The sequence below is a fragment of the Motacilla alba genome, chromosome 2 (assembly GCF_015832195.1).
Source record: "Motacilla alba alba isolate MOTALB_02 chromosome 2, Motacilla_alba_V1.0_pri, whole genome shotgun sequence".
Lineage (NCBI taxonomy): Eukaryota > Metazoa > Chordata > Aves > Passeriformes > Motacillidae > Motacilla > Motacilla alba.
In genome coordinates, this window is record NC_052017.1 from 104,629,395 (window position 1) to 104,641,481 (window position 12,087).

At 40.1% G+C, this 12,087-nt stretch overlaps 1 protein-coding gene across 2 annotated transcripts in view; it reads right to left on the reverse strand.

The window, feature by feature from the left end:
* Positions 1–240: 240 nt before the first annotated feature.
* The window catches only part of ABHD3 (abhydrolase domain containing 3, phospholipase), a 28,199-nt gene continuing 16,352 nt past the window's right edge, over positions 241–12,087 (reverse strand). Inside the window, exon 9 of one of the 2 annotated variants that reach the window (XM_038127838.1) lies at positions 241–558. In XM_038127838.1, coding sequence (XP_037983766.1) covers positions 377–558 — 182 coding nt within the window. In that variant the 3' untranslated portion in view covers positions 241–376. Of the gene's footprint in view, positions 559–3,912; positions 5,996–12,087 lie in introns of those variants that run through there. The other variant, XM_038127837.1, reaches the window with a different exon arrangement.

A 12,087-nucleotide genomic window follows, 5' to 3' on the forward strand; every position in this document is an offset into this window, starting at 1 on the left:
TGTAGCAGCTCCTCTTTAATGCATGATAATCTGCTGTGACTTTACAATGAACGCAGCCACATGTGGTCTCCTGCTCTCCTTCAGTAACCGACAGAATATTTTCCAGATGAAGGATATTTTAATCACTCGGCTGCATGTAAATTTCCTGAAGGATGATAAAAGCATTTCTTTATGTTACCATTATCATTATAAATTTAAAATTATGTTTTCTGATGTCTCTTTCTCAGGAACATGAAGCAATAAATCCAGATTTTCTTCCATCCTGCCATGAAACAGTAATTTGCTGTACATCAGGTAAATAGTAAAGTAGCAGGCATTCTTATAAAGAATTAAATTGCAAAATTTGGAAAAACTTATTTCACGGGATAGAAGAATATCAGTAATTTTCCAGTTTTCCACAGAAGGTGGCAGCATTCTGAAGAGCTGATGTCAGTGTGGACTTGCTAGAAAATGCCGTTGTTGAAAGAACACAAACTTTACAGAAATTTACTCTCCTTGGAGGTTGTGGTGAATATAAACAGGAGTGCTTGGGCATGAATTGTTGTTGAACTGGGGAACCTGGGGAGGGAGGAGAAACTGCATTCACATAGGTGAAGTATGTGAGTAGGACAGATTTAACCCCAAAAGATTTAACCCCTTTGTTAATTTAGCCATGTTTATTTACCACCGCAGTAATACTGCAGTGACTCTTGAAGGTCAAGAATATAAAGGTATGTGAAAAATTATTTGCTTCTAGGTTATGCCCTTTTTCACGGAATAACTCAGCTGATAATGGCTCACTCCATTAATTGCAGAGAATGTCCTGTTGGGCTACAGCTCTGGGAGATGACTGTCACCAGAGTGTGGAAGCTTCTCCTATTATTTTCTCCACTTCCTTTGCCCACTCCCAGCAGTGTTCTCCAGCTCCTTAACCATGTCAGCCTCCATCTAGCACCTGAGGGACCCCATAGACTTGCAAATTTAACCTCCTGAGCTAGCAAACAAACAAACAAACAAACAAAACCACAAAAAAACCCCAACAAAAACCACAAAAATCCACCCCAAAAACCAAACCAAACAAACAAAAACCCCCAAACAAACAAACAAACAAACAAGACAAAAACAAAGCCAGTGGAAAAACTGTCATATTCTGCCAGAGTAAGAAAGGCTGAGGACCGTGTGACTGGAATCAGGATAAGAACATACAGGGGAGGAGGAAGCGTAAGCCTTCCCCTTTTGGCATGAGGGAGCTGTTAACATTGACAGCTGCTTGTGAAACCGCAGCCTTAGGGCGGGCTGTATAGTCACAGGATTGAGCTCTTGATCCCAAACTCAATCCAGCAGTCCTACCAGCACGCGGGGTTTACAGCCCCCTTTGACATGCAAACACGCTTCCCACCCTGCCCTCCTTTTTATCAGACATCTCATTTGAGCAAGGAAGTGGTGACAACCAAAAGGCAGGAGCTGCTTAACCTTTCACCGGTAATTAACCTTGAACCGCTCGAGCCTCAGAATGCCTCAGACAGGTAAGGCAAGGCCACACGGGAAGCTCATTTAAACCAGTGGCTTTCTAATCAGTACATATACAGAACATTTAAGGAATGGGAGGAGCAGCTGAGACAGCACAGGGCTCCAATTTTCCTCCTTTCAGCAGATTCAAAAAGTCCCTCTATCCTGGGAAGAAGGGAGAAGCTGGTTTTTGCATCTCCAGTAGAAGGAATGAGACAGGAAAATTGGATCCTTAAGAGGAAGAGATGCTTGCCAATGAAGAACCACTATCTGCTTAGCAGATTTTTCTTCTGTTGGGATGACAATTAAACAGCAACAGCCCAAACCCAAAAAGTGGCTGAGATATTCCACAGCAGATTGGCTGCAGCAGAGTTACCTGGGGGGACCCAGCATGTATGCTGGAGGTCAGTATCAAGTCCCCAGGGTGAGACTCTTGGGCTTCTTTCTGCCTTTCTTATTCATTGCCTTGAGCATTCCAAGGCTCTTTTTTACAAGCTGGCATGCTGGGATGAGAACCCCAGTAAGTGGCACAGGTTGAGGTGTGCCTGTGTGTTATGGCAACTCGATGACTCAGGGAACAAGTTTCTTTTTTTTCCCTCGGGCTGATGATGCATTGAGCTGAAGAGACCCGGGCAGAAGCAGACTGCAGAGCTAAAAGTCTTCCTGGCAGGTGTGAGTCACTGGCAGCAGCCAGGTAGCTACAGGAGTTGAAGGTGAAAGAGGCAGTTCCCCTCTGAAACTCCTGTGTAGATGGCACGTGGGACAGCAAGGATTGGAGAATGCCCTGGCTGCCTGGAGTTAAAGAGCCTTACAGGGCAGTTAGTTGAAAAAGCAAGGCGCCATGTTCAAAATGGGGGGAAGTAGAATTTCTGTAGTTGGTTTTCTTTTGGTGTTTTTCTTTTTGCAGGGAAGCAAGAAAAAATATTGGGCTGGGACTTGTCCACTTTGCTTGCATGCCGAGTGTGAGTTTGGGGGTTTTTTGGGGGTTTTTTTTGGTTTTTTTTTGTTTTGTTTTTGTTTTTGTTTTTTTTTCAGGGGAAGAGGGTTACAGGAATAAAGAAAAACCTTTAGATAGCTACATCTGGAGGGAACGCTGGTATAGTTGGCTTACAGAAATTTCTGTCTGGAACAGAGTCGATACATGTGTGAGTGGTACACAGGGGTCCAGACCATTCCAGAAAAAGGAGAGGAGGCTGTTGTCTGAAACATTTGGGAACTGCTGAGATAAAGCAAGCTGCTCCAGTCTGTTGATTTGAAGGGCTCAAACACTTGACTATTAGATCTCAGCTGGAAATTGCAAATTGCAGCATGGAGAAGGTAAGGAGAAGCTTCCTGAACCACATCTGGGGAGTAATTCTTGAATGTTGAATGTGGAGCCCTTTTCCAATCTCTGTAATGATGAGTCTAGGCCTCAGAGTGACTGCACTCCGCAACAGTCAGCATGATGGTACCTGAAATGTGACTCTCGGTGTGCCACACTGACAGGACCATGTTGACCTGCCTGGAGTGCCTGTTGCTTTATTGGCATTTTCTTGACACCAGCTCCTGTGGAGTTGCAGACTATCATCCACAGCCCTTTCTACTAAGTATTTTAAATGGTGCTGTTATGTGCCTTGGTTTCTGAAAAAAGGATTAATTCTTCTGTTTGGTGTGAAATGTTTATAATGGATTTGTTTCTCTGTATTCAAATAACCATATTTGCCTATTGGAAATTTTAAGGTTTTTAAAGTTTTTGTTTTGGTTTTTTTGGTTTTTTTTTTTTTTTTTTGTTGGGTTTTTTTTGGGGGTTTTTTTGTTTTGTTTTGTTTTTTTTTTTTTTTTTTTTGTTTTGTTTTTTTTTTTTTTTTTTGGTTTTTTTTTTTTTTTTTTTAAGAGGTAGGTGTCTGCAGCCTTTGTGGCTTGGAATTTCATTTTTGTTCTACTCCATCTTTTCAGTAAAAAGTACATTGAGAACTAACAACTTTCTCCCACCTATCCCTATTGATGCCTGGATACTCAGATCACATGAAAAGCCAAATAAAGACCCTGTGAATTCACACTGTTTTGAATAGAGGGCACACTGTGGACTTTGGCTCACTTTATAAAAACTGTGTGTGAAGTACAAAGTTACAACACAGCAAAAATGTTTATGGCACCTGCTTCTAGCTTGTGTGTACCCTGTAAGATCTGAGGTGTCTGCATTTTTTGTTTCACAAAAACTGACTGGGAAAGCTTGAAGATACCCATATTAAAATTTGATTGTTACCACCTTGCACACTGTGCTTTTTCCCTAATGGGGTAGAAGGACATTGTACATTGGGGGGGGGGGGGGCAGGGAACACCAGCTTTACAGATTTTTGCTTGATGTAGCTTTAAAGATAAATGTCTCATGGAGATCTGTATAGGGATCAGACCCTAAATTAAGACAGGGCAGAGAGACAGAAATTCTGGCATTAATCATAATACTTTTATTTAAATGGTAAGGTGTGATTTAATGTAAGTGGTTTTATTTTTATTAATACTATATGCTGAATTTTGAACAATACTGTACCTAAACAATTTTACAAATATAACACTAAATACACTGTTTATTGCTCTTTTTTTTTGCATGAACATAAAACCTGGAAATGAATACAAGAATAAATAAGGCACCCTACTAATATGCTATTTTTCTGTATTGTAGTAGCATGCAAAAAATTTCATTTTGCTTTTGCAAGTCACTTTCCTCATTTTTCTTATTAGAGAAAAAATAAAGAGTTCATTATTTGGGGAAGTGCCTGTTTGAAAAGTCAAAACTTGAAAGCACTTTTTAATTATCTTAATTCAACAGTCTACCTTACAAAACAGCTCTCGTATAGCATGTCCTAATTTCTTTTTCTAAAGACAAAAAGTATTTTTGTTCTTCCTTTGCTGTTACTAGGAAACATGCCTTGCAAGAGGAGTGTTCACGTACTGCTTGAGACAAAAGACCTGACTTGCTTTTTTTAGCTGCATTTTCTTCTTGTACTGACCCCACTCAAAGGATAAAAATAAAAATGCAGAGGCATCTTTCCTGACTTCTTGTATGTGGCTGGGTCCAAATCAGTGATCAGCAAAAGATGGGAGCTCCACAGATGCTGCTTAAGGGCCTGTTCTAAATTTCAGTATGCCCTAAATTAGGGCTTCCCAACAGTTTCAAAATACATTCTGTCCAACTGTCCCTTCCCCACGCTGGCTGTCATTCTGTCAGGGCTCAGGAGAACAGTGATGCCTCGGCCACCCTCACAACTTGTAAGCTGCTAGGGCCGAAGTTGGTTTGCAGTGGCTTCAGTGATTTGACAACCTACTGCCAAAATGGTGACAAATGATCAAATAAACCAGAGGCACGACTCTGACCTCCACCCCAACTTTCTTTAAACAGTTTGTTCCATTATTTTCAGAAACGATATGAGACATAAGGTTTGAATTTCTTTTTCTTTTTTAATCTAAAGCAGATTATATAATAATTTCTTGATGCTCTAATATTTATTCTTTAAAACTGAAATGTTCTTGCAAGGTAATATAAACTATAGCAGGTTCAATCACCGAGTTTACCAGTTATATGAAGTATGTGTTACTTACTTATGTGACAACACCCAGCTTTACATAAACTCTGAAATGCAAAATGTCTTTTAATTACATAAGTTATTACAGTACTGTTTTAAAGGAATCTTTTGGTTATATGTAAACACTATAAATTAGCTCTTTAAAAAATAACCATGTAAGACAAGTATGGCATTGACATAGTTTAAAAAACAATAAACAGTCCTAAATCTGAATACTCTCAGGGCAGAACAGCAAAAGCAGGTATCAGTCTAATGCTGTGGAATAACATGCTGAAATTTTGACTTATTTGAAGAATCAGTACTTTTATTTGATACCTCCTTTTGTTTTAATATTTTAACATTTTCACCTTTAGTGCTCTAAGGAATGGGCCAAGTGGTACTATATGTGACAGGATAATATAAGCTCTTTTGAGTATTGCCATTCTAATAGTAAAAGCCATCTAAATAAAGTCTCCTAAATACATACTGGTTTAAATTAAAATCCTGAGGAATTATAATCTCTCTACTTGATAGTTTTGGTTAAGTGCAATTTGACGTATGCAGAACACTGTTTCATTTAAGGTCATTCTTAGTAAGGCATATTAAAAATAAATATAAAAGTGACAACATAATATTTAGTTTCTTGCTACAAAATCTTAGGCAAAAATATTTTTGCATGTAGTAATAGACTTTATCCATTTGCTGGCTTACAGGAGTTAAAATTTGTGCACTAAGCTTAACTGCCCTTGTCAGAATGTGCCACTGTGCTATTACAGTGGTCCAAAGCTACATGCTAAAGATTTTATTTCCATGCTCAAACACAGCTTGCACAAACTGCTTGAAGACTCTGTCCATGTAAGTGCACTTCCTTGGCCATATTCCTTCCAGAAAACCGATATGGCCTCCACATGAAGTCAGAACCAAAGCAACGTTTGCATTTTGTTTGGCAGTTTCTACTGGTATAGCTAAAAGGGGGGGAAAAATGTTTTAAATCCTTTACCTTCTATGAAATGTCAGTCATTGAAAAATTTCTCTTAAACATTCTCATATTATGTACAAATAAATAGGCACAACATTAATATACACTTAAATGTCTTACAGGGTTTAGAACCACAGCTGTATTAAAAGCCATTTTTCTCTACATCATTAACTCACCTTACCTGTGTGATTTTTTTTCCCCTGGCTGCTGTAAAAATTCTAGCTTCATCTGTCTTTTCTCTCACACTGATGGAACAGCACCCATGTTAATGCATACTTAGGATTTGCTATAAATAGTGTAAGTAAAAGGACAATCAGCCCTCTTAATTTTTAACTGTTATTGCACTATTCAACTTTAGAAAAGCTGAGGAACTGGGACCTCAATTGCAATTGTATGAGACTCCAAGCAAAGAACCCCTAATGTCAGGGTAAGATTTAGTCTGTAAGATATCCTATCAGCTAATATAAAAGATTACCATTATATCTGATCTGCCATATGTTTACACCTGCATGTTTAGAGCACATCATGCAAACACACTAGGGGATGGTTCTTGCCCTGAGGAGCCCATAATCTAAGACACAAGGTAAACAGAGAAAGAAGAAGGGGCAAACAACCTTCTAGGGAGGGGACACAGGGACATGCCACCCAGGAGATTAGTGGCTCTCTAATGAATAGTGACTGCTAGAAATTATTTTAGAATGTAGATTATTAGACTGGATAGTACAAGGATTTTTCTTTAGCTGGGTTAGTTTTCCTGATCTGATCCAGTTCCCCATATTAATGCCAACATCTGAATAGTGGCAGCCACAGTCAGATGGAGCCTTCAGTGAGGTGGCAACAGCCTACAATTAGCCTAAAGCCATCAGTGAATGACACCTGAGATATGCACTGATCTAGAAATGTGTAGGAGGGAGGCTTCGCTGCCTCCTATTTTGACTCTGCATAGATGTGTGGCTTAATCAATTTCACCACTTGGACAGTTCCTTTTCTGAAGGAAAATAGAGGTCACTTAGCACAGACTGACACCAGAGGAAGCATATGACTTTACAAAGGATACTTGGTGTGATGGGATCACCCTCGTGTCATTTGAACTGGTTGACACAGCAGTGGAGCTTTATATGAAGACTGCAAAAACCACTGATCCATAAAAATTAAGTTATTTAAGCAAATTCCTCTGGAGTTTTAGGTATGCTAAGTAGACATTTGAATGAGCAGAAATCTCAGCACATTTCAGTAAAGAATGCATTTCAAATTTCCAGTTTTCAAGTAAGAACTTTAAGAAACAGAAAAAAAATAAAAATCATACAGATTTTTGATTATTCAAGATTGACAGAAAAAGCAACAGCAAACCAAAAATGCTTTGTCCAAAGAAGGGAGTAGTAGCAGTTTCACTGTGTTGACTAAAAAAGGTTATGACAAGAAAATAATGCTGATTTTAAGTCGTGTACTGCTCAACTAAAAATGTCTTGTCACTACAACACTAAGCAGCAAGTTGTTCACAAGATTTATATTACTTCTTCATTTACTGTAAAGTATTTTTGAATCAGATTCAATTTTGGGCGTGTTCAGTTGTTCACATCCCTTTCTGACTGCACTTCCTTCAGAGACACGTTGCACTCATTCCTGTTTCTAGGAGTCTGTTCCTTTACCCCTTTATACATTTCCTATCTCAAAGGTCATTATCCTTGAATAGTCCCTATCTCTGCATATTACTGCCCTCTTCATAGATGTGCTCCTTACTTTCATTTGGATGCTGGCAAACTCATAGCTGCTTGAGATGCCAGTTTGCCTTCATTTTCAGCAACTGGAGTAAGAGCACAGAGTAACCCTTTGCTTAGCCAAAAAAGGACCCCCAGCCAGAGTAAGTCACAGGAGAACTCAGTGCAATGACTGTGGCGAACAGCTGTGCAACTTAAAATAGATCAGGGCAGAAGCACTGGACCTGTGGAGCCAGGGGAGCAGTCTGTGCCTCAGAGGTACCTACCAGCAGTGCCTGGGACGACACGCTCTGTTCCACTCCAGGGCCTCGGCACGGATGCAAAACCAACTGCCTGCAGAGCTGGGTTCGTGTCTGTTGTGAAGGTGTGTTACAAGCTCCTTGCCCATAATATAAAGTACCTGACCATGCACTGGGGGAGCACAGACTGAGCACCAGAGAGCAATGGGGGCTCTCTTGCCAAATATGTGAGGTTCTTTGCTACTCAGAGCTATCCACTATCCATTTCTTCCACTCTTTCCCTCCTTTCAAAATTGCAGGCATCTAAGTAGTTTGTAGATTCTAGCATTTACTAAGTGACTTTGATTCCTTACTAGGAGAACTGTGCTTCTTACTATTTCTACAAGAAATCCTTGGCTTTTACTTTGTTCTGTTGGAAAACTGAAATTACTGTATGCAAGATCTGGCCCTTTTAAAGCAGTACTGATGCCATACTAAAAAGGTCAGTGATGTAAAAGCCTAGACTGGGGAATAGCACATGCTGAGAACATGAGATGCAGAAAACAATGTGTTACTTCTTGCAATCCAACACATGCATCATTTTCAGACTCAGCACGCGCTCGTCTGGAATTTTGCCTGAGTTAATCTGCTCAGCAATCTCTGATCTTCCTCTCTTGGATTCTGTGGAGGAACACATTGCCATGCACAAAGAGAGTGGCTGCAATTCATGTCACCTTCTGCTGACTGCATAGGAATTTATCTGTACAAGCCATCTGCTCTTCTTCACTCCAGTAGCCTGTGGTCCATGTTAAACAGAATTCCAAGAGAGAACTGGGGATCAGACACAAACCCCATGCCTGCTTCAGGCAATGAATCACACTTTCCACACCCATTTTGCAGCTGTCTGCCAGGTCACTGTGGGGACTGATAAATAGGCTTCTGTGCAAGGGTATGAAAAGGAATATGTGAGGAGAAACAGATTTGATCTCCAAGTATCAGAGATAGGCATGAGAACCCCATCAGTCCTAACAGATTCAAGATCAGGTGCTAACTGGACTGAACGTACCTCTTCACTCACTAAAACAGGCAAAAACATGACAGTCATTCAGTTTGGCAGACTAGTGGCAATGTGTAGGGAGAATGTCCAATGCTGATAAGAAACTGCTTTGCTGGGGGATTAAAAGGGAGATCATAATAAATGTCTCCTCTACTGTGCCAACCCAGCAGGGGAAGCCCTTACAGGCCACCAATCTCACCATTACCTCTGCATGTCTGTCATTCAGAGGCTGCCAGTGTAATCATAGCTCCCAAATCAGTTTGCTGGTGGTCATTCATTCCCAAACTGGTTGGCAATACTGTAGTGGGCCACATGCTGCCTGCCTCCACACAGCTACAGTGGCTCTTTCCTAGAAGTCTACCAGTCCTGCACTAGGATGCTGATTATTTTCCATGCCTGGTAAGGTGCAAGGCACATGCAGGTCTTTACAAATGTCATCTTCCCCATCCTGAAATTCCCTCTATTTGTCCATGTAACTCCTCTCCAGCAGAGTTTCTTGCTCTGGAGGTTCTCAGAAGAGAATTGAGTATATTGTGTTGCTCCTCAGTGCCAAAATGCAAATGATGCTTGGCAGTGGTGTGGTACTTTTCTCAAGTTCCTAGGGACTGTTAGCCATCCAGTAAATAAAACCACAATGCAAGAGAGTACATTTTGCAATGAAAAAGGCAGATGAATGGAGCACTGGATGTATGCATTCTGGGAGGTAGGATTGCATGCCAAAAGATACCACTGTTCATTTTTGTCCACACAAAACAGTAACCTTGTACTTAAGTTTCTTTTGGCCAAAATCTGTACTGCTGTTTGATCCAGCAAGCACAGACCTGATCTGTGATCACAGAACCACAATGTGAATACTTAGATGCAGAATTACTTCATTCAAAACCAATTTGTTGTACATTCTTTGCCAAAAAGAAGTTATTATTTTCTTAAAGAACAAAAGGAAAAACACATAAGTCACTGCTGTTGGACATTCCATTTTTTGCTTGATTTCTCTCTGTTCCTTAAACTTTTAAGTGAATTATTATCTGTCTGGCCATTTCTTGGTCATTTGGTCTCTTCTGACTATTGCATTCAACTGTGTTTTTTACGTAACAGGATGTACACGAACACCTAAAACAATTCAAGTCTGAATTCAGGGGGACACAAAAGCTTCAAAGAGTTCAATAAAATATATATAACTGAGCTTCAGACATGCATTTATTTGTCACAGTGGATCAGGAGGGAGCTGGCATGGTACCTAGCTCCAAGGGCAGGCTTCCAGTTCAGGCACAATGCTCATCAGCAGCAATTAGCTAAGCATTAGCATAGTGAAATTCAAGTTAGATGCCTACAACACTGCTTAAAGTCTCTTCACAGAAAAATGCCACTTCAGATGAAAAGTTAAATGTGACAGTGATAATGAATGCTATCACACCATCTTCCTGATTTATTTTTCACATTTACAAAATACAAGGGCTTGACTTGGCTTTATTACATATTTCCTGAAGCAGTGGTTTGTTTAAATTAGTTATGGTGAGAGAAGTGTCATGCAATGAAGAAAGCATTTGTTTTCATTAGTTAGTATTATGCAATATGAGAATTGCATTCCAGAATTAAACTACAGATACATCAGCTGCCAAGCTCTGTGAACTTTAAACAGCAACATTAAGGAAGGACTGCAAATTGATTGCTTCTTCATAATACTGGATTGAGGTCAAATGGCATATTTTCACAATATATTCAAAAATAACTGCTGGGAAGTACAAAGTGTACCAAAAAGCACATGAGAAGAAATGATCAGGTAGTAACAAGCAACTGAGGCAGCATCTGCACTTTTTAAGGGAAGTGTCTCTTTAGGTCCACATTATGTAGTGAAAAAGCAGACTTGGGTTTGTATCCCTCAAGCTGTGTTACAGAAAGATAGATGTGCTTGGCTTTATGGAAACTATTTAAATACAAAGGAACTCTGGCACAGCTTTCTCCCTGATGAGTTTTCTAGGCCAGTTTCCCAGCTCTTGGAAACTACAGCTATCTACAACAGAACTGGAAGGTAGCTTAAAAGCTGGTAGGTATTACTGGGAGAAATGAGGCATGAAATAACCAGTCCCCAAAGTCAACAAAAGGCTGGGGTTTGGATGAGTATGAATTTTGTGGCTTTGAATCCAGGGTACAGTTGTGAGTGGAAACTGCCTTTGATTGCCACAGGCTTCTGTGTGTCCACACATAGAAGTTTTTAAGTCAGAAAAAAAAGCCAGTTGCCAGAATAAAGTCACCTCCAAGAGTAACACCAGCCCTTTATGTTTGCTAACATAAAACAGCTCACAGAAGATGTCAAGATGTCAAGATGAACAAACTCCAGTAACTAATGGCAGCAGACATAAATCCCAGGCTGCTAATCAGGGTGCTCTGTGTCTCCTGCCAGCACGATTCCCACTGAGGGTACACAGCACAAACGAAAAAGGAGCCCAGGATAGACAGAAATAACAGAGTCATGCTATTAGCAGGAAATCAGCATCGTCCTGGTGGCCCTTTCTGAGGTAAACTTGTCTCCATAAGTGCAAGGGTTTATAGCTAACAGCATTTACACTGTGAACAAGGAATAAATGAATGCCTAACCACCCAAATATCTTCATGGACAAAGGCTGGTTACCCATCAGGGTTTTAAGAGAAGATGGACAGTCATTACAATAGACTCTTATCACGTCTTTTTTCAGAAGTACTGCTGTTTTACCTCACCTCCCTCTACACTTCATGACTTCTAAGGCATCCTCACAATAGTTTAAATACCTAATTTTACACAAACAACCATTCCACTGTTCACCAAGCCTTGTGTTAGTTTTAAAAAAGAGCTTTAAGGATTGAGAGATCTACTATAGCTGTACTCTAAGGGGACTCAATCTTTGAGTACTCAAACTACGCATCACAGAACTGCTGAGGCTGTAAGAGACCTCTTGAGATCATCTAGTCCAACCCCCTGTTTAAGCAAGGTTACCAACAGCAGGTTTTCTATAATTGTGTCCAGTAAGGTTGTAAGTATCTCAATAGATGGAGACTACACAAACTATGCCAGCATTTGACCACTCTCACAGTAAAAAAGTGTTTTCCA